This window comes from Nycticebus coucang, chromosome 21, assembly GCF_027406575.1.
Source record: "Nycticebus coucang isolate mNycCou1 chromosome 21, mNycCou1.pri, whole genome shotgun sequence".
Taxonomy (NCBI): Eukaryota; Metazoa; Chordata; class Mammalia; order Primates; family Lorisidae; genus Nycticebus; species Nycticebus coucang.
In genome coordinates, this window is record NC_069800.1 from 41,802,682 (window position 1) to 41,828,989 (window position 26,308).

The following is a 26,308-nucleotide window of genomic DNA, read 5'->3' on the forward strand; positions in this document are numbered from 1 at the left end:
TGACTAAGGATTAGAACTTCCGGGTCCTACCCATAGGGTCTGGGTCTAGGGAGACCCTTATTATAGCTGTTTCACCTCCCCTGCTCCAATTACTTTAAGTGGGCTGACCTAGATTACAGCACCCCCCCTCCTCTATGTACAAAGCAAGGAATCGCCAAATCAGCAATGCAGTTTTATTTAAGGCAGAGACGGAGAAAAGCTATGCCCCTCCACTTCCTCTCCTACCACTCGGTTCTCCCCCAAGTCAGGCACTGGAACTCACTGAAAAGGCTGATGAGAGGCTGGGGCAGGGTTTATGGCCCTTTACATCAGAGCAGCTTCCCTTCAGCTGTACCCACATCCCAAAGATTTGGGGGCCTCGAGATCTCATCTAAGGAAAATAGAGCTTTTCTGGTACTCACATAGAGAGATGAGAGAAGGTATCATCATTTACCCTTCTATGAGGATAGCCCCTCAAGAGGCATAGGAGAGGAATGACAAGTACAGGGAATAGGAGGCCTCTGAGCAAAGTCCGAGCTGGCCTGGTTGTACCCTCCTCACACAGGGTATGGGTTGTCCAGGACTGCCACTCCTGCTGCCACACCACCATCTGCATGCTCGATGGCTTTGGTTCGAAGTAGATGCCCCACGTGCTTATTCATCACTAGTGTCTTTCCCTGCCTATAGAAATGGAGACAGGAGATACACAATATCACCTGGATTTAGCCCAAACCCAGAACCTTCCCTGGTCACAGCTGAGCAGGACGTGGTAACTGACTACACTCAAGAAAGTGCTAGGATTTTAGTCTCTCTTCCTCCTGGAGCTCCTTTCTAGTCCTAGATTGCCAGAACATATTTTCTCAATCTTCTTGGTACTATCTGGAATTTCCTTTATAGCTCCAAAGCACTTCTCATCTAGACTGCATTCGATAGCCCTGTGAGGTGGGCAGGTCTTAGGCCCTGGACCTCATTTAATAGAAAGAAAACAGGTAAGAAACCTAGAGATTGGCAGAGCTGAGACTGAAGCTCAGGATTCCAGATTCTGTCCAGTGTTTTCTCTAAGAGGCTTGCTTAGCTAGCACTCTACAGGGAGGTAGTGGAAGGAGCTCCCCTTGCCTGGCTCACCTGACATAGACTCCAAAGATGCCCAGCTCTGAGATGCATTGGACCACTTGGGCAGGGCTGCCAGGCCGTAGCAAGCAATTCCAAAAAGGCTCAGGTTCAATCTTCTCCATGAGGATGTAGGAGGCTCTCTCCTCACTGTCCTTCAGCTGCTCCAAGGCCTGCACCATTTTCTCCCCATACAAGTTGTTACCTGCAGTTAAACTGATCAGTCACCCTGGACCTTCTGCTCACCTCCTCCACTCCATGCCTCACTTCGGGGGCCATGTGGGCAAGTCAGCAGGTTTAGTTCCTGAAACCAGCTCAGTGAAGCTCGGGCATATCTGAATGCCAAGGAGGGAAGGTCACCTTGACAGGACAACCCTTAACTTATGCAAGTAAACATACCTTCCACCACATTGTACTCCTACTTACCAATAGCTATTCCTCTAATACTGGCTCTTTCTCCTCTTAAATGTTGGGGTTCCCTGGGAATTGGCCCTCCACCCTTGCTCTCTCCTTCATGTACCTTTTTTCAGGGAGATCTCTTCCATTCTCAAGGCTCCATACCATATAAATTATTAGCTCCCAAATCTTTAACATAAGCTCTCTGGTGCAGACATCGCATGCATGTCCCCTGGGCTCCTCAGATGAACTCCGCATGTCTCCCTCTCTATTACCTCTGGCACTAACTCAGACATGTCTCTCTAGTTTATGCCCCACATTTATAGCCCTAGCCCAGTCCTCTACATTGCTCTTCTGGACAACTGTGCCAGCCTCCTGCATGATCTCTCTGCCACCAATTTCTCCCCTCATTCCAGGACATCTACAATGGCTGAAACATTGCAAGTTTTTCAAGTTCCCACCACTGCTAACAACTTGAATTCTGCATTAATCATGTATCCCTTCCTTGCTTAAAATTCTGTAATGGTTTCCCACTACTCTTAGGATAAAATTCAATTCTTCATGTATATTCATTGTCCTTTACAATCAGATCCCCAACCATCTTTTCCAGCCAACAATCAGATCCCCAACCATCTTTTCCAGCCCAAATCCCTGCCGCCTCCCATCTCCCACTCTAGCCTCACCAGTTTCTTATTAATCTCCCAAACACACCATGCTTTCATGGCCCAGTGCCTTCGCTTGAGCTTCTTTCCTCTATATGGAATACTCTTCCCATTTTCTACCTGGGAACTCCTACAGACCCCTTAGATCCATGTTAAAAAATAATATCCTCTGAGTCTGTGAGGTAGGCATAATCCCTGTCCTCAAGGAGTTTCAAACTAGGCAGGAAGACATATATATTCTCTCCAACTTCCTAATATGCCCCAACCCTGCTTCCCCACAATTTCCCCCCAGGCACCTGAGACTAAACTTGTCCAAACACTTCAATGCTCATTAATCAGATTTCTCTGTGCTCCATAGCACTTGGTCAGAGTGTTGGGGGATACTGTTCAAGATAGGACTTATACCAGTTCCTCTAGTACCCCCATGCCTGGGACTGTGCTCTCAGCAAATGGTGGTAAGCACTGGTGACAGCCTATTAGCTTCTTTCACCGAGTGGTCCTGAAGAGGAAGATCAACCTACCTCCACCCTCTCTCTGGGGCTTTAGCACAAACCGGCTAGGGGCAGCAAGGGCCTCAGTGATGGCTTGGTCCCCTTCTTCACCCTGGCAGGACACAGAAAGTAATAACTAGCAGTTTTAAGGCTAAAGAGGCAAGGATTGAGGGCCTGCTGGTTATGTAGAGCAACATCAGAGGAAGAGCAGAGGAGAACAATTACTATTTGGCTGTGACCTCCAACAAACCCCCTGTAGCAGAAATAAAATGAGAACAGTCCTTTCTCTGGCAACAACTCAGGACTCTGCAGCAGGCAGTCTGTAAAGTGGGTACAGACATTCTTTAGTTCTTCCTGTCTGCCTTAGTCCCTTCTCCTGGTTGCCATCTTCATCTCTTCCTTTGCTGAGGAAACTTACAATGGATTCCAGCTTCTGTCCTTCCATCATTAGGTTGCTCCTCTCCTCAGAGCTCCATGGGTTTCCCAGAACAAAATCAACCCAAATCACAATGCCAGCCATAGGGCTAGCTCTAGTCTCCCCCAACACATTGGGCTCCAGGTCTCTACCACGTAGGAAGCCTGTAGTAGGAGACATGGGCTGCCCACTTACCATGTCCAGTGAGTAGAGGCCAGCAAAGGTGGCACGGAGGCGGGCCACGGCCTCAGGCTGGTCAGGGAGCAACATCTCCAGCATGCCCACCCTGCTCAGCTCCTGCTGTACCTTCTTAGTCCCAGCCAGCTGAGTAGCAATGTCTGGGCACTTGACAGCACGTGACCTCTCCAGCAGCAGGCGTGCTTCCCAGTTCTGCAGAGGGAAGATGGCAAAGGAATCCTGTTATTTTACTTCAGCTGACCTTTACTGAACACCCATCAGGTTCCAGGTAACATGCTTTATATCTTCACATTCATTACCACCCCAGATCATTTCAACATCTTTCTGAGGCAGGTGTGAATCTGTGGGATCCCTCTGAATCTATAAGATTCTTGGATTTGGGGGGCTCACATTTCACACAATAGTACATAACTATAACTAAAAAGGAACATGACAGAAGGTGTAAGGGTATAGAAAAACAGATGAGCTCATCTGTTTATGAGCTCAGTTTCCTACTGTATTCCAGATAAAATCCAAACTCCTTATCACTGTCTGCAGGATCCTACCTAGACCCTGCAGGATCTAGGTCTTGTCCATTTTAACCCGGCCATCCCCCTCCCCCACCACTCCCACCTTCTAGCTATACACCTGTCATTCCTCAAATCACAAACCTTATTCCTTCCTCAGAGCCTTTGCTTTTCCCTCAGCCTGAAATTCCCTTCCTCTTAGTTCTATCCATGGATAGTTGCATCCTTCTGATCCTTAAGTCTTAGCTCAAAGTCACCCTTTCAGAAAAGTCTCAGCTGACTACCGTATTTAACATGGGTTTTCCATAATTCTCCTTTTACTTGTTATTTCATTCAAAGCAGTTATCTGAAACTAAAACACAAATGCACACTCTTTTTTATTTCTATATACTTTCTGATGCCCTTACCCATGACCAGACCGGGAGCACTGTAAGGATGGGACTCTCGTTGTTTGCCTTTTCTGTTGCATCCTAGCGTCTAACACAGATCCCAACGTTTTGTAAGTGCTCAATAAATGTAATTGTTGCTGAATGATGTGAAATTTGAGTGGGTCCTAAAGGACAGGTAGGGCTTGACAGGTGAGACTCAGTGGAGAAGGGATACTCAGGCTAATGATACTAAGAGCAAAGGCCTGCAAGTAGGTGATCAAAGCATGAATGGTTGGTTGTGCCCAGAGTCAAGAGTATAAGAAGCAGGGAGAGAGCAGAAGATCATGCTTCACAGCTCTGGTTCCCATTCTCAGGCACTGGGGAAACAGTCTGTTCTTGGCTCCAGATCACAGCAAATTGCCCACAGCAAGATCAGAGCTATGGCCTGAGGAGCAACCCACCTACCCATGGCTGTCTTTCAATGCAATTGGTCCACCTGTAGAACCTTTACCTGATCTTCACCAATAACCTCAGCCACCTAACTACTAGAGTCACAGGTGCCCAGAATACTAGAGATAAGCCCAGAGAAGTACACTATTATATTAGAAGCAGGGAAAGCAAAACCCAGAGATAAGCAGGGACTTTGCCGGGGTCACCTGGCAAGTCGCTAAGCCTTTCAGATCTGTCTCCATGTCTAAACCTGGTCTGAGTTTCAGTTCCCTGAAAACTTCCACCTCCTTATACGCTACTTTCCTTGTTAGCTTAGCCTCTTCTCTCCTTAAGTTTTCTTTGTCCTGTTTTGAAACCTGGATCTATTTTACCAATAGATAGTTTCTTCTCTAGTCAACAAGTTCCCACCACTGCTAAGCACTTCTCTAGGGGAAAGGACCTTCTTTCCCCTACAGAAGTGCTTCTATGAAGCTCAACACTTCGGGGAATCCTAGATGAATTATGGACATGGAATGAGCTCCCTCAGTTCACAGAAACAGAGCCAGAGAGGGTCAAGAACCTACCCATGGGCACACAGAGGCAGAGTCAGGTTCATGACCCATCATCACTGCCTATAGTATTTCCTCCTTTATCGTCTCCCAACTGAAAGCACAGCTTAGCCTAACCATGTTATGGCTGTTAGGAGCGCCGGAGAAGGGCACCTGGGAAATACCATCAGCCTGAGAGTCACAAAACCTAGGAACTTTTGTGGGACCCTAGACAAACCTCTACATCTCTCTAAACTTTAATTTCTCCATCTGTACGATGGGGATAATTATACGTTTTATAGGGTAGTTGTAAGAATTAAATGAAATGTTGGGGGAGGAAAATAATTTTGAAACTATGGTAGAACAGCAAGAGGAGGGGACAGGACTCATTAACATAAATGAAGAGATGATAAATTTCTCATTCAGATAAAAAAGAGGGTTGTCAAAAGAAAATGGTCAGCAGTATGCTGGAATTGGTTTGCATCAACTAGCAAGGCTGATTGTACCCATCTCTTCACATTAAGAGACATTAAGATGGGTAGCTCAAAACTGGCTATGATGGGACTATTTACACTGTAGAAATCAGCAAATGGTATAAGTTAGGGCTTTTTTTCCCTCAGAAAGATGGCTGTTAAACATTTACTGCTGGAAGCAGTGAGTGGCTGAAGCACTGTGGATTCCTGAGGATTCAGATTCTCGAAGACAATGTATTTAGGGGTAAGAGGGAGCAAAAAGCTTGGGGGAAGATAGGAGGTTCCAGAAGCAAGTTCCCTGAGGAAGAACTGGAGCTAAACTCAAGAGAAAAACCCAGGTTGTTGTGATGCCTGAGTGGGGCCTCTGTGGAGTGCTAGGAAGTCCCAGGAGGCAAAGAAGAGTCTACCAGAGAATACCAACCTGCACACTGTACTGACTCGGCATGTAGCCATCCCGGAAGTAAACCACAGCAACTTCCTGGCCATCCCTAGAACACAGGATGGAGAAAGCTGCTGTGTTAAATTATAAATGATCTGTTCAGTGGTTTAATCTATTTCAGGGTGCATTACAATGAATTTGGCTTTTTTGAAAGTTGGTCTGCAAGAGGAGCCTTATCAGGGGTTCAGTGAAAGTAGATACCTAAAAATACAAAAGTGTGTAGTAAAGAATTCCTGAGAATACTCCAGATGTGGAATCATTCAGGAAGGTCAGAAGGGAAACAGGAAGGTTAATCAGAATCAAATTAATTAAAAAAAAACGTGGGCTGGAAAAGACTGAGCAGCAGAATCATATTGCCATGCTAACATATTTTTTAATGGCAGAGGTGAAAGTAGAAATGAAAAGAAGATAGAAAATTACAGATCTAGTGAAGACACAGACTATCTTTTAAAATTTCCTTCCCTTTTCTTTGACCTATTTAACATTACCTGGTGTAATACCTGGTTAATTTGGAAAGTAACTACTTGGTTTTCTTATGATAAAAGCACGTTTTGAAAAATAATAAGCAGTACTGTGAAATTCTACAGAGAGTCTTAATTTTAATAATCACTAAGTTCTAGGTCTAAATATGTATGCTGCACTCTACCCAAATGTGTGGCACCTATGGTAGCCCCTGGAGGGAAGGGTAGGGCCTGGCTTGGAACACAAATCCTGGCCTGAGCTCAGAGAGTAGCATAGCACTTAGGCCAATCACATAATGAGCCAGCTGCTGCCCAGCTCAACTACTCAGGCCTGACTTGGATTGCCCAAAAACTTCTGCCACCTTACGGGCATATGAAAACCAAGGTTATCTTTAAGGTGGCCTATACCTAGCATGTCAACAGCTCTGATAAGATCTTTTAAAAGCAGAACTTGGCTGCCTTTCTCTAAAATTTCCTGGGAGGATGAGACATTTCAGAAGTAAAGAAAGAAGGAAATAATCATCACATCTCCCAGAAGAAAGGATCATTTGGGGGAAGAGGGTGGTAGGATGAGTTTTACTTTATTTTTTTATTTTTGTTTATTTATTTTTTTGAGACAGAGTCTCAAGCTATTGCCCTGGGTAGAATGCTGTGGCATCATAGCTCACAGCAACTTCCAACTCTTGGGCTCAAGCAATCTTCTTGTGTCAGTTTTTCTATTTTTAGTAGAGACGGGGGTCTCGCTTTTTGCTCAGGCTGGTCTTAAACTTGTGAGCTCAAGCGATCCACCCACCTTGGCCTCCCAGAGTGCTAGGATTATAGGCATAAGCCACTGCGCCCAGCCATAGTACGAGTTTTATAAGTCAGCCTTCTATTGGGTCATTGGGAATGCTTACAGAAACAGCCTTCGGTCTTGGTCCAAGGACCCCTTTGCAGAGACATCTTCAAATCTTCGCCGGATCATGTGGATGTTCCTGGGAAAGATGGGTAGAGGGAGGGAATGCTATGTTCTGAGTGACCTTCTCCAATCCTGGGGTCATTTCTAGAGGTCCCTCTTCTTTTATTTACCTGGCCAGTAGCTCATTCTCTATGGCACGCTGGTCAAATATATTCCTTTCCTTCTCTTGGGCAATCAGTAGCACTAGAGCACTGGGGAAAGAACACAGGTGGCCCAAGGCTGTTACAGAACTTGTCCTTCCTTGTCCCACCCTCTTCAGAAATGAGAACAAGAATACAACTTCCTTGAAAAGAGCAGATGTTCCCCTAGCTCAGAACTGCCTCAGGTCTAGAAACTTGAGACTATAACACATTTCCTGAAAATAGAAAACTTGAAAAAACGGAGATGTCTCTGCCCCTTCTCCAATGGGTACATAACAATTACAATGGTGTCAATTTTCAGCACAAATTAAAGTTTAGATTTAAAATCACCTCAAAGCCTCAAGAGGACTTTTTCATAGAACTTCATATAATTCTAAAATCTTTCTGTAAAAATAAACAGGTGGGGGACGGCACCTGTGGCTCAAGGAGTAGGGTGCCAGCCCCATATACTGGAGGTGGCAGGTTCAAACCCGGCCCCAGCCAAAAACTGCAAAAATAAATAAATAAATAAATAAACTGACCAACCATGCCAAGAAAAAAAAAACAACAAAAAACAGGTGGGAATATTGATGAATATTTTGTAAAGAACAACGCAAGGGGTTGGGAACTAATGGCTCTATTGTTAGATTGCAAAGGATATAATAAAAGAGTGTGGATCTTGCAGAAAACACTGGAGCAGCTGAATGAAACCCTACAGAAATTCACAGAGCCAACTATTAAGGCATTATCTCTTGGGGCCTCTCAGCATTTCTGTGATAGATACAGGGCCACATTTGGTCTCACAGTATTAATGGGATCACTAGGGCTTACTTGGCTTTTCTTCTCTGTTTATCCATGTGTTTCTTAAAGAAGCAGGGGCTTGAGGACTCAGGGAGAAGCTTATGCCAGAGAACTGTTTAGCTGTCAGCTAAGATATTTTCAGTTGTCAAAGATAGATCCAGTCCCTCACCAGACTCTCAGGGCAGGGCCAACACTTAGCAGTACCAAAGTTCAGTTTTGCTATAGCTGTGCTGCTTTCTGCCTGTGACTTCTTGCTGAGACCCTAGGAAGCCCAAACTTCGACTTAGGATTCTAAGTGTATTCCTGACCGCCTATAGTTGGCCTTTGTTTGTTTATCTCTGTTTCTCCCTACCTTAGCTGAACTTCTTGGACTAAACTGTTTGCTTGACTTCTTTCCACTTAGCCAGAATACAGATCCTAGTAAGTCCCCCTCCCTAGCCTGCCCCAAATTTCATGAAGTCAGGTACGACAGTAAGCTGAGTCTTTTGAGTCAGTATCTGATAAGACAAGCTAGAAATGATGCTTCCGTCACAAGTTCTCTTAACCTGAGAGTTTCCTGAGGGCTATGGCCTTGCTCTTCACTTTGTAGCCAAATTGCTCTGCTCATGAGTTAGGGTGTGTGTGGGAGGGTGGCACCTGGCCCAGGCTGGCCCACCTCCAAGAAAAGGCGGAGAAGGAAGGCTGGCAGCTACAGGTTAAAGAGGAACTGCCTGTCCTAGCTAATGAAGTCAGCCTGCCATCTGCCAAACAATTAGAGCCAAACCTAAAAAACATACTCTACTTACTGCTGCCTTCAGTTCTGAGCAGTCTGTTGGGAGTAAGACTAGGAAAATTGTCAGCTAAGGAAAGTGGTAACAGCATGCTGTCTGGGAGCAAAGGTACCCGAGTCCTACTCCTAGCTCTGCCAATGACTTAAGGTACATGCTTGGGCAACTCAAGTTTCTTTCCTTGGGCCCTGATTTTCCAATACATAAAATAAGGGCATTAAAAAGATCACAGTTACAACTTTTATCATCAAGAATTCCCTTTTCTTATTCTACTTATTTTTAACTAACCATAGGCCCTATGTTTTAAGAGCTTGCTTAGACTGAAATCATAATTCATTTTCTAGGCTTCCTTTTTTAAAAAAACCTTAAAAATCATGAAGTAATAGATGAAAATTAACTTGCTCTACAAATGCAGTTTTTCAAACTATACTATGGGACCATACCTCTTGAAGTCACAACAGGGTAGTACAAAGAACACAGGCTTTAGAGGCTTACTAGTTATGTAACTTTGGGCAAGTTCTTCAACTTCTCTAAGCCTCAGTTTGCTCCTGTATAAAATAAAACTAGTACTTGTTAAATAGTAGCTATTATTGAAATAATATAATAATTATTACACTGGCTGGGTGTGGTGGGTCAGTAGACTCTCACAATGGGGGAAGCAGCTCCAGCTCAGGTGCCATACATCTTGGACCTTCTAGTGCCTAGTTCTAGGAATTCGAATATTTTCTCTCCATGTCATTCCCAGGCTGCAGGAGAAACCCTCTGCAGCTTTGTCTGTCAATAGCTCTCCCACTAACCCATCCCCAGGGGGCCTCATTCTCTTAACATACAACCTAGCCAAAAGTTCTTAAAAGAATATTTGTTCAATGACTTCTAAATGCTCAGAGTTGAGGTTTCTTAGGTCTTAGTGAGACTTAGCAAGTCCAAAGAGGCTCTCTTGGAGGCAAGGGAATGGTTAAGATGCAGGTTTTGGAGGAAAGTGGACTCTGGGCTCTTCACCAACTTGCTGCTTAACCTTTAACAATTCACTTAACTTCTCAGAACCTTAGTTTCCTTACCTGTAAAATGGAAGGGGGTTGTGAGAGTTTATTATGAGGATTCAGTGAGATCCTATACATAAGGAGCTTAGCACAAGGTATGGAAAATAGCTTATTAAGAGCTAATTTTTTTTTTTTTTTTTTTGCAGTTTTTGGCTGGGGCTGGGTTTGAACCCGCCACCTCTGGCATATGGGGTCGGCACCTTACTCCTTTGAGCCACAGGTGCTGCCCAGAGCTAACTATTTTATTAATGCCCTATCAACATTGCAACTTTAGTGTAGTGACCCTTGATTATTTAGAAGTCAATTACTTAGCATCTTTATACATTTGGAACGTGGTTAAGAAATAGAAAGGAAGCAAAAAATGCCTCTAAGCCAGTGGTTCTCAACCTCCAATGCCGCAGCCCTTTAATACAGTTCCTGTGGGTCATGACCCACAGGTTGAGAACCGCTGCTCTAAGCAGTTAATATGGACATCTTAAAATTCCCAAGTCAAAGTTTACGTACTTCCTCATCAAAGGGGCTTTAGACATCATAACAACCTGGATCATTTGCTTTCCCAAATCACAGCAAATCAGAAGGGGCATATGCGGGTGGGAGTGGAGGATTCAAAATTCAAGCACACTGATAGCAGTAAAAATTAAGAGCCAATAACTGGGGAAGCAGACAGGAACTATGAAAAAAATGAATGAGAACTTAAAGCCCAGCAGTCAGAGCCATTAGTGCAGGTAAACAGCCTCTCTAACCCAGGTAGCACTGCTGCATTACAGCAAGATCCAACTGCGGACAGTCACAATGGTGACCTCCAGTCAACAAGAAAAGGTTATAGTCAGCCTCTCTTATTTAAAAAGGAAGCCTAAAACTCCATTAGAATAATTTTGGCACTTAAAAGTATAAGTTTCTAGTTCTAGAAAAATCCTCTTATTCCCTACTAATGTCAGGCAATGAAGAAGTTGCTGCACCCATGAATGCTGAATCTAAAGCAGGACATTATTGCTGCTCTTTCACACCCTTACTTGGCTGAGCCGTAGAGCTCCCAGGCTTTGGCAATTCCCATGGCTAGTCCTTTGCTGGGATTATTGGAGAGGATCTTGGCAGCTTCTTTGGTCTTGTTCAGGACATTGAGAACATGTCTGTTGGAAGACAGAAGGTTGTTTAATAATTGGATAGACCTAGAAGATCCCCGCTGCCCATGACTTCATAGATACTTATAAGAACACCACTCTGAGGATCAGGTGCACACTAAAAACCTTCTTACCATCACACTCCTGGAGGATCCACCTCAAGCTGAATACCCTGGGCTGCCTTAAACCTGGCCTCTGGTATACAGGCTCAGAGGAGCCCTGAGATCCTTTGTCTCCATGCCTCCTCATCTTAGCCTCCCAGTGGGGCGGAGCCCCTTACCCTGGGCCCCCAGATGCTGTCTGAAATCCTGCTGCAGACCTTCTGAAATCCTTGCAACCTGGAGCATCACTGTTGGCTAGAAATGGATGCTACTAGGGTCTTCGATGGAAACCCTTGCATTCCTCTTCTGCCTTGGAAGAGGCCTCTCCTGTCAGGCCTTCAAACATGTCAAGTTCTTTCTCACCCTGAGGCTCTTAGAGATACTGTTCCCTCTGCCTGCAACACAAACTTGTAAATGAAGGGGCAGGACTAGATGAGTCATGAAGTCCCTTTTCTCCTTGACATATCAAGGATCTGATTGCAAGTGAAAGCTGTGCCTTGGGGGCAAACATATGACCCAGAACCCAGGAAGGCAGTCATAGTTGTAGATACCATGCCCAACCAGCGATAGTAGGCCCACCAGGCTGTCATGCCACAGGTATGCCTGGGGATACTCAAGGGACCCACCGATGCACAGCTGGGGTCCGGGAGGCTAGGCCCCCGAAGCTGGCAGAGATGGTGTTGATTTCAATCTGTTTCAGGGCTGGATAGCCATTTGCGCTGCGCTGGAACATGTAGTCTGAGCGGTTCAGGCCCAGGAACACAGTCTGTGGGGAGAACTCAAGGCTGAGGACATCTGCCTGAGAGCTGACCCTGGGGGCCTTGCCACAGAGCAGACAGGTACCATGGACACCAGCTACCACTCCCAAACCCCGTGGGACCAGTGAGAAGCAGATTCCCATGAGCTCAGGGTGTGGGTCAAATTCTTCTGGTAAAAAAAATAAAAATAAAAATAAACAGAAAAAGAAAACACACACACACACACACACACACACAAAGATGGGAGGGGCTGGTTCCAGACTGGGGTAGGGCTGGAAATGGTTACCTGGGCAATGCCCTCTTCCAGGACTTGCTTGTGGATATCAAAGAGACGTGCGGTAAAGTCATCCCTTTTGATGGTGCTACAGGTGAAAAGAGAAAACATTTTCCAGGCTTCATGGGACCTTAGAAATCAGAGTTTCACCCCCCATTCATTGATTCCTGAATCCTCCTGAATCCTGTATCTACTAGCTAAAATGTGAACACGCACCCCAAACTGGTAGAGAATAGTGGTTAAGAATCCAGCTCTAGGCTTGGTACCCATAGTACAGTGGTTACCACACCAGCCACATACACCAAAGGTGGCAGGTTCGAATCCAACCTGGGCCAGCTAACCAACAATGACAACTGCAACAAAAAAATAGCCAGGCGTTGTGGCGGATGCCTATAGTCCCAGCTACTTGGGAAGCTGAGGCAAGAGAATCGCTTGAGCCCAGGAGTGTGAGGTTGCTGTGAGCTGTGACAGCACAACACTCTACCAAGGGTGACATAGTGAGACTCTGTCTCAAAAAAAAAGAATCCAGCTCTAGGTGGTGCCCATAGCTCAGTGAGTAGGGCACAGGCCATATACACTGAGGCTGGCAGGTTTGAGCCCTGCTGGGCCTGCTGAACAACAATGACAACTGCAACCAAAAATAGCCGGGTGTTGTGGCAGGCGCCTGTAGTCCCAGCTACCTGGGAGGCTGAGGCAAAAGAATGGCTTAAGCCCAAGAGTTTGAGGTTGCTGTGAGCTGTGACACCATAGCACTCTACAGACAGCAACATAGTGAGACTGTGTCAAAAAAGAAAAAAGAATCCAGCTCTATAGCCAGATGACCTTGGTTCAAATCCCGGCTCTACCACCTATTACTAGCAATCTCAGGGAAATATTTCACCCTCTGTGTCTCAGTTTGCTCATCTGTAAAATGAAGAGAAAAATAATTATGTTGACATTGTAGAGTTGTGGTAAAAAGTAAATGAGATATTACATTCAAAGCACTGAACATAGTGTCTGATCCCAAGAAGAACTCAAAAATGACACATGCTGTAAACTTTTCTGTACTTGAATAGTTTTGATGGTTGGTGAGCTTTCTGGTTAAACTAACATTTACTCTCCATAGCTTCTCTTACACTCTGGGACCTCCCAGGACAAGTCATCTTCTCTTCCCCTATGACAGCCTTTAGAGATTAGAAAATAGCAGGCTGGGCGGCGCCTGTGGCTCAGTCGGTAAGGCGCCAGCCCCATATACCGAGGGTGACGGGTTCAAACCCGGCCCCGGCCAAATTGCAACGAAAAAATAGCCGGGCGTTGTGGCACGCGCCTGTAGTCCCAGCTGCTCGGGAGGCTGAGGCAACGGAATCGCTTAAGCCCATGAATTGGAGGTTGCTGTGAGCTGTGTGATGCCACAGCACTCTACCAAGGGCCATAAAGTGAGACCCTGTCTCTACAAAAAAAAAAAAAAAGAAAGAAAATAGCAGGCTGGATGTTGGTGGCTTGTGCCTGTAATCCTAACACTCTAGGAGGCAAAGGTGGAAGGATCACTTGAGGTCAGGATTTTGAGGCCAGCCTGAGCAAGAGCCAGCTTCCATCTCTACTAAAAACTGAAAAAATTAGGAATGTGTAGGGACACATGGCTTTAGTCCCAGCTACTGGGGAACCTGAGACAGGACTGCTTGAGCCCAGAAGTTTGAGATTGCAATGAGCTATGATGACGCCACTGCACTCTAGCAGGGCAAAAAGCAAGACTCTGTCTCTAAAAAAACCCAAATTTGGGGAGATTAGGAGATGGCACTTATGCCCTGTGCACCAATTGGATTTTTCTGACCCAAGCTAAATAAATTGTTTTGTTTTTTTTCCCTTCCCTTCCCTCATACGATGTGATTTCCTCAGGGAAGCCTTCCTTGTCTGGATCAGAAATCCCTGCTACGTGCTGTCATAGAGCTGTGGCCCTCTCCTTTATAGCACTGATTGCTGTTATAATTTTTCATTTTATTTGTGTGATGATTGGTTTGACTACAAACCGCATGAGGATGGGGGCCAGGTCTGTAGCTGGCTCACCATCATAGCCTACTGTGTTTCTGTGACATGTAACATGTGGTGGGGCCCATCCAGAATGGCTTTCTGGAGACTCAGGAAGAGGCACAGTAAGAGGAATCCCCAGGTAATTAGCACCACGCTTGCTGTCTCAAGATTCAGGGTACATTCTGCACATCCACTCAGGCTCACCTTGTCACAGGGACCCTGCAGCACACAAGCATGGGGGTGGGGTGGGAGTGGGGATGGGGAAGTCAAGTAGCTCAAGTTTGAACTGAAGTTCCTCTGTTCCCCAGCCAGCTCTCTCCCAAAGGTGAGCTCTCTCATGCCAGCCCTTGGTGAAGAGGAGATTCCCTCGCTGGGTTTCAGCCTTCAGAGAAGTTGGGACACATTTTCCTTTTTGTGAAGAGGTATTTCACTTCATGTGCTCTGGGGCCCTTCTCCCTTAACAGCTAGGGTTTGTATGTTGAGAGGAGAGAGGAACAGGGAGGGCAGGGGTTGCAGAGATGGGCCCTGGGAAGGCCCCTCACATAACTGTATCATTAGGGTAAAGGTCTTAAACCAGGCTATTCATATTTCCCATAATGCAGATTTACAGGCACAAAGTTGGGCCCATTCTGAGAAAGATTTTGGGGGAAGGTGGTAGTTAGGTCCTCACATTCATGACTCATTGGGTTTTGGGCTGCAATTCAATAGTTTCCAAACTTCTTGTGTCTTTTTTTTTTTTTTTGAGACAGAACCTCAAGCTGTCCCCCTGGGTAGAGTGTCATGGCATCATAGCTCACAGCAACCTCAAACTCATGGGCTTAAGCCTATTCTCTTGCCTCAGCCTTCCAAGTAGCTGGGACCACAGGTGCCCGCCACAACACCTGGCTATTTTTTGGTTGCAGTTGTCATTGTTGTTTGGCAGGCTCGGGCTGGATTCGAACCCTCCAGCTCTGGTGTATGTAGCTGGCGCCTTAGCCACTTGAGCCACAGGCACTGAGCCTCCAAACTTCTTAATATTAGGATTCCTTCTCATATTCACCTCACACCAAGATGCACTTTTAAAAAGATTTGGTCTCTAACAAAATAATCTAGTTTTCTCTTGAAATATTAATCAAAGACACAGAATTACAGGTTGAATATCCCTTATCCAAAGTACTTAGGACCAGAAGTGTTTTGGATTTTGGAATATTTGCATATTCATAATAAGATATCTTAGAGATGAGACCCAATTCTAAATATAAAATTCATTTGTACTTCATAGTCATCTTATATATAATACATAGTCTTTAGGTAATTTTACACACTATTTTTAATAATTTTGTGCTTAAAACAACGTTTTGACTGTTTTGACTATGACCTGTCACATGATTTCAGGTGTGGAATTTTCCATTCGTGGTGGCATATTGGGGCTCAAAAAATTTTGGATTTTGGATTTTTAGATTAGGGATGCTCAGCCTGTATGGTATATATACACTAGGATGTATGTGTGTATAAAACATTTATATATATTTAATTCTAAAATAAAGAATTGGTGTGGCCCAGTCTGGACCCCATCCTGAGGTGACAAGAAAAGGTGACTGCTTAGAAGAAGTAGGACATCCGAATTTAAACCAAATAACTGGGCAGCGCCTGTGGCTCGAGGAGTAGGGCGCCGGTCCCATATGCCGGAGGTGGTGGGTTCAAACCTAGCCCTGGCCAAAAAAGAAAAACACAATAATAAATAAATAAATAAACCAAATAACCATTCTTATCCTCTGTTTTCATTCAAAATGAGGCTGACTTTATTTTTTTTTTTTTTTTGGTAGAGACAGAGTCTCACTGTACCGCCCTGGGGTAGAGTGCCATGGCGTCACACGGCTCACAGCAACCTCTAACTCTTGGGCTTAAGCGATTCTCTTGCCTCAGCCTCCCGAGTAGCTGGGACTACAGGCGCCCGCTGCAACGCCCGGCTATTTTTTGGTTGCAGTTTGGCCGGGGCTGGGTTTGAACCCGCCACCCTTGGCATATGGGGCCGGCGCCCCTCTCACTGAGCCACAGGCGCCGCCCGAGGCTGACTTTCTTTAATCACAAAGGGATTTATCAATCTTCAAAGCAGGAGGGTCACATCTCACAGAATGTCAACAATGAAAGGGAACTTAGATTTTAGCCAACCTCTCCATTTTTCAGATGAAGAAACTGAGGCTCAGAGAAGGAAAGGGACTTACTTGCTGGAGGCCATGTAAATAAGTGGCAAACACAGCTTTCTTGACTCCTACTACTTTTTCTTTTCCCTGTCCTGTACTCCACCAAGTCAGCTGACATGGCAACACCTCCTGGCTCCCCAGTCGTCCCAACCCTTGGTTTTAGCAGCTCCTGGCTCCCCATGCTTCACCACCCGGTACCTGGAGAGCGTTTGCTGAAGGAAGGCAGCATTCTGGCTGACGGCATCCACTAGCAGGTTGAAGTCCATCTGCACAGCATAGGCTTGCTCCATCAGGGCCCCAGGGACCACTGAGGGGAAGAGCGTGAATGGAGCGTAGCTCACCACCTGATCAAGGAGGTAGAACACCCATGAATGGGCTGTCTTCCTGCAAACACAACCCCATGATATGTCTGGCCTACATTTATTGAGGACACACCAACTACAGATTAGTGGTTACCTTGGGAGGGATGAGAAGGAAAGAAGGTATACAAAGAGAAATTCCAGATTCTTTTTTTTTTTTTTTTTTATGGTTTTTGGCCGGGGCTGGGTTTGAACCCACCACCTCCAGCATATGGGACCAGTGCCCTACTCCTTGAGCCATAGGTGCCACCCCTCTTTTTTTTTTTTTTTTTGAGACAGAGCCTCAAGCTGTCGCCCTGGGTAGAGTACCGTGACATCACAGCTCACAGCAACCTCCAACTCCTGGGCTCAAGCAATTCTCTTGTCTCAGCCTCCCAAATAGCTGGGACTAAAGGCGCCCACCACAACGCCCGGCTATTTTTTTTTGGTGTAGTTGTCATTGTTATTTAGCAGGCCGAGGCTGCATTCGAACCTGCCAGCTCTGGTGTGTGTGGCTGGTGCCTTAGCTGCTTGAACTATAGGCACCGAGCCAATTCTATGATATTTGATCTCTACAATTAAGAGAATGAGAAGTAGCTGGGCATGATGGCGCATGCTTATAATCCCAGCACTTAGGGAGGCCAAGGTGGGAGGATCAGTTAAGGCCAGAAGTTTGAGACCAATCTGGGCACCATACCAAGACCCTGTTTCTTAAAAAAAAAAAAAAAAACAAGAAACAAGTTGGCTGAGTATGGTGGTATGTACTTGTAGTCCTAGCTACTAGAGAGGGTGTGGGAGAAGCCTTTGAACCCAGCAATTCAAAGCAGCTGTGAGCTATGATCATGCCACTACTCTAGCCTGGAAGATAGAGCAAGACCCTATCTCTTAAAAAAACAAAAAGAGAGAAGAAGCCACAAAACACATTGAACACATACTATATGCAGGGCACTATTTTAAATGCTTTACATGGGTTAATCATTTAATCCTGTGAGGAAGATACTATTATTATCCACACTTAACAGATAAGAGACCCAAACAGATAGGTCCAAAATTACATTCAGCTGGTAAGTGATGCTGGGCTTTGAACTAGGATGATTACTAAATAACACACACACACACACACACACACGAGCTCCTAACTGGTTAATGTTCAAGCTCAAGTCCCTCATGTGTCAGGAGCTCACACCCCAGTCCCTCTGCCTTTTGATTGGGCAGAGGAAGAGTCCAGCTTGTAGGGCTGCATCAGAAGTGAACTATGGCCTCCCGAGTTAGAAGGCAAGGGGCCACGAATGGTTCCCCGCAGTGTTAGAGATCGTGACTCAAGTTAACAGGCCTAGAATTCAGCGGGATTCTGGATTCTTTGGACTTTAACACATAACCAAGAAACCCAAAGGCTATCTAGGATACTGTTTTTAGAAGAGGGAAATACATTCTGATTCTCAACAAAAATGAACTAGAACTTGGCTCAGAGATAAGATGGCCTTGTGACTTGTATTATGAAGCACTCCTGAGTTTAACCATTCAGTTCATATCAGTTTGCCATTATGGTAGTACAGTAATTAGAACTTGGTAGTTTATGGTGTTAGAACTTGGCATTTAGGCCTGGTGCAGTGGCTCATGCCTGTAATCCTAGCACTCTGACAGGCTAAGGCAGGTGGACTGCTTGTGCTTAGGAGTTCAAGACCAGCCTGAGCAAGAGTGAGACCCTGTCTCTACTAAAAATAGAAAAACTAGGCTCGGTGCTTGTAGCTCAAGTGGCTAGGGCACCAGCTACATACACTGGAGCTGGCGGCTTCAAATCCAGCCTGGGCCCGCCAAACAACAATGACAAGTACAGCAAAAAAAAAAAAAAAAAAATAGCCGGGCTTTGTGGCGGGTGCCTGTAGTCCCAGCTACCTGGGAGGCTGAGGCAAGAGAATCGCTTAAGCCCCAGAGCTGGAGGTTGCTGTGAGCTGTGATGCCACAGCACTTTACCTAGGGCGACAACTTGAGACTCTGTCTCACAGTAGCGCCTGTGGTCTCAGCTACTCAGGAGGTAGAGGCAAGAGAATTGCTTAAGCCCAAGAGTTAGAGGTTGCTGTGAACTATGACAGCACAGCACTCTATACAGAGTGAGACTGTATCAAAAAAAAAAAAGAACTTGGCATTTGTATATTTATTTTTAAAATAGTGTTATTTTTAATAGATAATACACACATAATACAAAATTCTAAAGAGGCATAGAATACATAGTCAAAAGTACGTTTCACTTCCATTCTGGCTCCAGTCACCCAGTTCTCCTCCCCAGAGGCAAATGGTAGACTATTATCTCCTTCCAGATACCTTTATAGTGACATCCATGTATACATACATAGTTTCTCTCTTTTTTTACAGTGCCTTTTCACAGGTGTTATCATTGTCTCCCACAGGTATCTTCATCTCAGACATAAATGGGCTCAGGTGATCACCCTGCCTTAGCCTTACCACCAAGCCTAGTCTCAGTATCTATTTTAAGATAAAACTGAGGAAAAGTATTTGTAAGAATAAGGTTAATTCAGCCCGAAGCCTTTATGAGTTAGAATGGGAATCATTATAGACTATGTAAGGGACAACCTAATACCGTGAGTACATGTATGATGACTACAGGGGGCGTTTCCTTGGCTTTTAATCTCAGAACTCTGCCTCCCCCAATAAGTTCCATCTGGTCTAAAAAACTTTCAAAGAGTTTTTCTGCTAAGACTTCCTTCTGCCTTTGTCCTTGGGACTCATTATGCTTTCCTGAATTTAGGATCAATAGTATATAGCTGTCTTCTGCTGTCCACGGGCTAAAGGCTGAAACATACTTTTGATAGAGACATGAGTATAGAATAACATTGTTCTACTATTTTAAAAAACTATTGGCGGCGCCTGTGGCTCAGTGAGTAGGGCGCCGACCCCATATACCGAGGGTGGCGGGTTCAAACCCAGCCCCGGCCAAACTGCAACAAAAAAATAGCCGGGCGTTGTGGCGGGCGCCTGTAGTCCCAGCTGCTCGGGAGGCAAGAGAATCGCGTAAGCCCAAGAGTTAGAGGTTGCTGTGAGCCGTGTGACGCCACGGCACTCTACCCGAGGGCGGTACAGTGAGACTCTGTCTCTACAAAAAAAATAAAAAAAAAGAAAACTATAACATATGCATATCCTCCTGCTTCAGCCTCCCAAATAACTGAGACTATAACAGTTTGACTCAGGGAAACAACAATAAGGAGTGATGGGAATTGTGGCAAATAGAAGAACTTGCATCTTATCTAAAGAGGGCAGCCCCAAACTCTGCTCTAGTCAATCACTGCCATAGAAGAAAAATGAGCCAGAGTTGCCAGATGATCTAATTTTTCAAAATAAGTTGGATTTGGGTTATTAGATTTTTTTTTAAACTTATTTCCTGATGTGTTTTTTTTTTTGGCGGCGGTGGGGGGAAGACAGAGTCTCACTTTGTCTCCCTTGGTAGAGTGCTGTAGCATCATAGCTCACAGTAACCTCAAACTCTTGGGCTCAAGTGATTCTCTAGCCTCAGCCTCCCAAGTAGCTGGGACTACAGGTGCCTGTCTGGCTATTTTTAGAGATGGGGTCTCACTCTGGCTCAGGCTAGTCTTGAACCTGTGAGCTCAGGCAATCCACCCCTCTCAGCCTCCCAGAGTACTAGGATTACAGGCATGAGCTACCATGCCCCACCTTCATAATTTTTTTAATTAATGTTGCCTCTGACTTTTAAAAAATATTCTGGTTAAGGCCAGACAGGGTGGCTCACACCTGTAACCCTAGCACTCTGAGAGGCCAAAGTGGGAGGATCACTTGATTAGCACTGAACAAGAGTGACACCCCTGTGTCTACCAAAAATAGAAAAAATTAGCTGAGCATTGTAATGCTGGTGTAAAACTGGTGTTTGTAGTCCCAGTTATTTGGGAGGCTGAAGCAGGAGGATTGCTTGAGCCCAGGAGTTTGAGGTTGCTGTGAGGTATAATGATAGCACTCTAACCTGGGCAACAGAGTGCAACTCTGGTTCAAAAAAAAAAAAAGGAAAAAATAATTTAAAGGATGAGATTTTGAAAAGATATGGTTTTGACTCACCAGTTCTACTTTTACATATCAAGCCTAGAGAAAACTCACCTAAGTACCCAAACAGGCATGTATATGTATGTTCTCTAGAAATCACCTAAATAGCTAAAGGAAAGTTAAACTGTGATATAGCCACACCTGGAATACTATGCATCAGCATGTAGCTGACCCTGATGGAAGGCATTAGAAAAAGTTCTAAGAGAAACTATTAGATGAAAAACAAAAACACGTCATAAGGTAATATACACAATCCAATTTTTTTAAAAAACACTACATATTTCTATATGTACCTGTAAATATATGTATGTATATTAATGCACAAAGACCTAAAAGGCTATGTCACAAACCAATTATAGAGAAGGCAGTATGAGTAGGGAGCTTATGGGGTAAAGTGCTTTAAGTGAATTATCTCCTAATTCTCTTACCAACCCAATGAAGTAGATCCTATTCTTATTCCTTCTTTATATTTAAAGAAACTTAAGCTGAAAAGGGTAACTTGCTGAAGTAATACTTCAAAGCTCACATTTAAATTTGATTATGCTACTTGTAGAGATCAGTTTAGTGATTGAGAAAAATAATTCCAAAGAGATGCGGTCTCTCATGGAAAGGAGCTGCCCCTGGCTTGGCAGGGGCCAGACAGTAGGCAGTGGGATCCAGAACAGTGTGGTCAATGCTGTAGGGAGGGGCAGGAGGCTTACATCCGAGGAGCTGGGCTCCTGTGAGGTCCTCAGTAACACTCCTTCAGCCAGGGCCCGGTCCACAGCCTGTCGTGCCAGCTCCTCCAGCTGCTGCTCATCCAGCAAGAGGCTCTCCCAGCTGGTTGCCATCCCAACACCTGTGATAGAAGTAGAAAGGAGAGTTTGGTGACAGAGGGCCTGGGGCCCAGTAGCCACTGAAACGGTTGGTGACCACCCTGATACCGTGGGGCCCTAACCTCTATTGGAAAGGACAGTGTGGTGCAGAGGAGTAAACACTGGCTGGTTACAGCCTTTAACAACTTCAATGGGTACAAAACAGAAAGCTTGACAAAGCATTTCCATTGTCACTTTCTCTTTTGATTCCCAATATGATGGCATTATTCTCACATTAAAGAAGTGTAGGCTCAAAGCGGTGACTTGCCCCAAGTAATGACTGATGAAGCCTGGACTTGAACTCCTGTCTCAGAACTCCTAGCCCAATGCTTTTCATTAAAGAAAGTGGCACTAAAAATGTCAGATATCATCAGAACAAGTTCCTTCTCCTTCCAGGACTACAGATTCCCTACCTGTGAAGCAGGGGACTGGCGGTCGGTCAGTGATTTCCAAACCTGGCTGAACATTCTGGGGAGCATGGGAAAGAACACAGATTCCTTGGTCCCACTCCAGACATTTTAGTTCAACAAGTCTAAAGAGAGGGAAGGATTTAGGTTCTGTATTTTTAACAAGCTTTCCTGGGATGGTATCACTGCAGTAGATTATTAATTTCTCTTCTAGTTCTAATAATTCAGGTCAGCAAATCTCAAATAAATCATAAATAAGTAAATTTGTGGAATACCATGAAATGCAGATAGGGTAGCCAGAAGCAGAAAATTATTACATTCTATGTATGGACAGCTATTATCAGAGCACCAAAAGACAGAAAATATTTTGAGGAATCACATTAGCAGGATGGGAATAACTGACACCCACATGTCCAGTATAATAGCAGGAAGTCTGACTGGTTGCCCAGTGACACATGGAGGTATACCAACCCGTTGATGCTCATTCATTTTGCAGCAGGCCTCAGGGTTTTAAGATCTGGATAAAAATCTGGAATTACCAATCATTAATTTTGTTCTTCTCTATTGTTGTTTAATTTTAAGGAAAAAAATGTGGCTGCTCAACTCAGTGGTCCCTAGCAAAAGAGTTAGACAATGATAGGTAGCCTCCATCACAATCAACTCTGCTCCCCTCTTAGAATGAAAGAGCTGGTGCTAGTACAATCATGAAAGTCTGCCAGCCTCAGCACAATGCTTTGAAAGAATGAGCATGTGATCTCAAGAGGGTCCTAACAATATCCCTGTTGGAATTGAGAAATAGATGAGGGTAGTCTTCGTTCTCGAGTCAGACCGAACTGGGTTTGAGTCCATAATAATATTATTTCCCTTTTTAAGTAAGGGTGCCAGGTGGATTAAATAAGAAAAATCTGTGTGAAATTTCTCAGCCCTGTTGGGAGCTCTATACATGAGACCTTTTTTTTTGGCTGTAGTCATTTTATAGGTGGAGAAGACTTGCTAGAAATCACACAGCCTGGTGGCACAGCCAGGACAAGAACCCATTACTACCAAAATAAAGCGATGAAACCCTCTATTAGCCCCTATCTCTTCACAACTCTGAAATTTCAACATCTTTGTCTACTGATGGCCTTTTGTTTAGTGGGTTAACATTGATTTGCAACTAATGCCAGGCTCTTGGTTCGGAACTGGGATAGGAAGAAGACTATGAAACATGCTGAGCCCTTTGTTTTTCTTATTCTAGTCTCCATCTTTTTGTGGCTTTATTTCTGTTTTGCTGAGATACTCAAATACTGTATCTTCACAGCAGTATCTACCTTCAAACCAGAATATCCTATTGCTTCCTGGGAGTCTCCACCAAACCAGAGTAGAACTTGTCATGTCCCCACAAATCCGGCTTCTCTTGTGATGAACCCCGCTGAGGTATGCAGTACTTCTTTCTCACATTTCACTCCGCCTTCCCATCCTATGGATTCTGCTGCCTAAATATATATATACAGTACTTTGAATTCCTTCGTTTCTTTGCCTCACCACTTCCTAGCCCGGCTAATGATCATCTCTTCTCCGAGCACTAAATTCAGAGGTATCTTCAGTGACTGGGATACGCCAGCTTCTCTGCCCCTCCCAGGTCTTGGCACATGCGACTTTCTCTTTGGAACACTCTCCACCAGTCCTCCCCAGCGTTCACTATTTTGTTTGTTCCTCTACGCCCAGGACTTGTATAGCCCATTTCTTATCCCTGTATTGTAGGAACAGTGTTCGTCTTCATCACTTTTCTACCTATGACTGGCGCCTAGAACTGTATTCAATGAACGCTAATGAATGAACTACGAATGAATGACAGACGAAAGCCTTAAGACGCCCACAGGAAACTGGTAGGACTTTAATCCTTAAGGCGAGGCCAGTGCCTGCCTAGGCCTGCCCCACCGGCCTCCTCGCTCCCACCCTCGTAGAAAGTTTGGATCTAATCGCTCCCCGGTGATTCTTTAACTCAGGTTCTACCCTCACTGGCAAGGTGTCCCCAACGTCAGCCCGATCAAGTAGCAAAAGATCTAGAAAATCTGGTGTCAACACAAGCTAGCCCAACCCCCTCACTGGACACCAGTTTCCCCGTGGGTGCGACAGGTTTGAGCCATAAGATCTCCCAGCCTCCGGGGTTCCGATCGCTCTCCAGACCCCTCCCTCAAGTCGTTCCTCACAAGGAATCATGACCCACGCCGGCCGCCGTTGCCATCCCCAACCTACTCGTCCGCCGTCCAGCCGCGCGCAGCACTCAGGTCCCTTGCGCCGTTACCCGGGCTCGGTGGGTGGGATCGCGACGCGACCCAGTGCGCCTGCGCGGACCGTCACCCCTAGGCTTAAAGAACAGGGCGGGGTAGGGGAGTCTTGCCTGTGGAGCTGGACGGTGGCCCGGAAGGGGCAATCAGTGTAAGGGCGGCCTTGGCGTAGGGGTGCATGGGTTACACCCTAGTGGATGAGACCTTGAGAAGGAGGGGAGGGCACCGACTATGTTGGCAGGAAGCTACGGGTAGAGCGTCAGACCTGGTAGCGTCCAATGAAAAAGAGGGGGAAACTGAGGCTCAGAGAGTAGAGTGGGATAGTCACAACCTCAGGGACACACAGTTGCAAGGGCGGGGGTAAGCGTAGTAATAGAGGCCCTAGAGAGGGTGGGATCCCATAGCACGTGAGCGGCTGAGCTACTTTGGAACCTATGCTTGTTTCCTAGCCCGGCTAGGTCCCAGATTTTTCTTACCTGGGACAGAAGAGGAGGCATTAGAGGGGAAAGGAAAACACTTTCATTTTTCCAGGAATTTTCAGGGTGACCCAGTGTTTCCTAAAATCTCCGAAACCACTTGCATCGGGATCTGGGGCAGCTTTTAAAATATGCCTATTCGTGGTCCCTACCCCCATCTCAGTCAGATTTGGCTGCCCTCGATGCCTTAACGGTTTTCTTCTAGGTTGTAATGGCGTGTTTACAGTCTGAAGTGCTGGATGTGAGTTTTAGTTAAATGGAATCAATCAGTTTGGGTCCTAGGGAATTAACCATGAGTAAGACGCAGGCTGGCTTTCAGTCTAATTAAGAAGGTAGGCAGCAAACGGTATTTTTCTGGAGGAATCGGAGGAGGCTTTGGGAGCTTTGAAAGATGGATAGGAATTAATAGGCAGTGAAGGAGGTAGAGGTGGAGGTGAGACTGGGGTGGGGACAGTGTTCCAAGCCGCAGGAACCAAAGCAGTAAAGGCATATAATTCTGGGAGCTGCTTGGCTTGCTTTACAGACAGTGCAGAGTTTGGTGTAGTAGATAATGAGGAAGGGCCTGAATGTTGGAGCAGGACTTTTGAGCTCAGTCTTGGAGAGGCAGCCACGTAGTAGATGCTCAATAATATTTGATGAATGATGGAAATAGGTTGGGGAGAGAGGTAGAGAAGGAAACCAAAGTAAAGCAAAAGCTTAGGATGTTTCAGGTACTTCTCTCTCTCTCTCTCTCTCTCTCTCTCTTTTTTTTAGAGACAGAGTCTCACTTTGTCACCCTCGGTAGAGTCCACTGCATCACGGCTCACAGCAACCTCCAGCTCTTGGGCTTAGGTGATTCTCTTGCCTCAGCCTCCCGAGTAGCTGGGACTACAGGCTGGCTATTTTTTGTCGCAGTTTGGCCGGGGCCGGGTTTGAACACGCCACCCTTGGTATATGAGGCCAGTGCCCTACTCACTGAGCCACAGGCACCACCCTTTTTCAGGTACTTCTCACAAGTTACCTCATTTAATCCCTTCACAGCCTTTCAAGGTAGGTACTGTATCTATGTCCATTAAGTAAATAAGACCATGGAAGGTAAGGTCTAGTCAGTGGTTTGTTACTTTTGAGACCATAGACCAGGGGTCCTCAAACTACAGCCCGCAGGCCACATGCGGCGGTGTGAATTGTATTTGTTCCCATTTTGCTTTTTACTTCAAAATAAGATATGTACAAGTGTGCATAGGAATTTGTTCATAGTTTGGTTTTCTTTTAAACTATAGTCCGGCCCTCCAACGGTCTGAGGGACAGTGAA

At 45.4% G+C, this 26,308-nt stretch overlaps 1 protein-coding gene across 9 annotated transcripts; it reads right to left on the reverse strand.

Moving 5' to 3' along the window:
* Window positions 1-157: 157 nt before the first annotated feature.
* On the reverse strand, window positions 158-24,622 carry GSS (glutathione synthetase). 9 transcript variants are annotated; one of them, XM_053573943.1, is made up of 14 exons: window positions 24,510-24,595; window positions 22,278-22,396; window positions 21,712-21,848; window positions 16,803-16,948; window positions 12,427-12,502; window positions 12,009-12,148; window positions 11,174-11,290; window positions 7,544-7,624; window positions 7,372-7,449; window positions 5,997-6,063; window positions 3,249-3,443; window positions 2,669-2,750; window positions 1,105-1,294; window positions 158-660 (listed from the first exon to the last, which is right to left on the reverse strand). In XM_053573943.1, exons 3-14 carry the CDS (start codon window positions 21,838-21,840, stop codon window positions 537-539), a joined length of 1,425 nt encoding a protein of 474 aa, XP_053429918.1. In that variant the 5' UTR covers window positions 21,841-21,848; window positions 22,278-22,396; window positions 24,510-24,595; the 3' UTR covers window positions 158-536. The 9 variants fall into 9 exon arrangements, with proteins under 9 accessions (XP_053429918.1, XP_053429916.1, XP_053429912.1 ...); XM_053573941.1 differs by lacking the exon at window positions 22,278-22,396 and adding an exon at window positions 23,582-23,746 and having other exon boundaries at window positions 24,510-24,540; XM_053573937.1 differs by lacking the exon at window positions 24,510-24,595 and adding an exon at window positions 24,464-24,486.
* Between the last annotated feature and the right edge of the window lie 1,686 nt (window positions 24,623-26,308).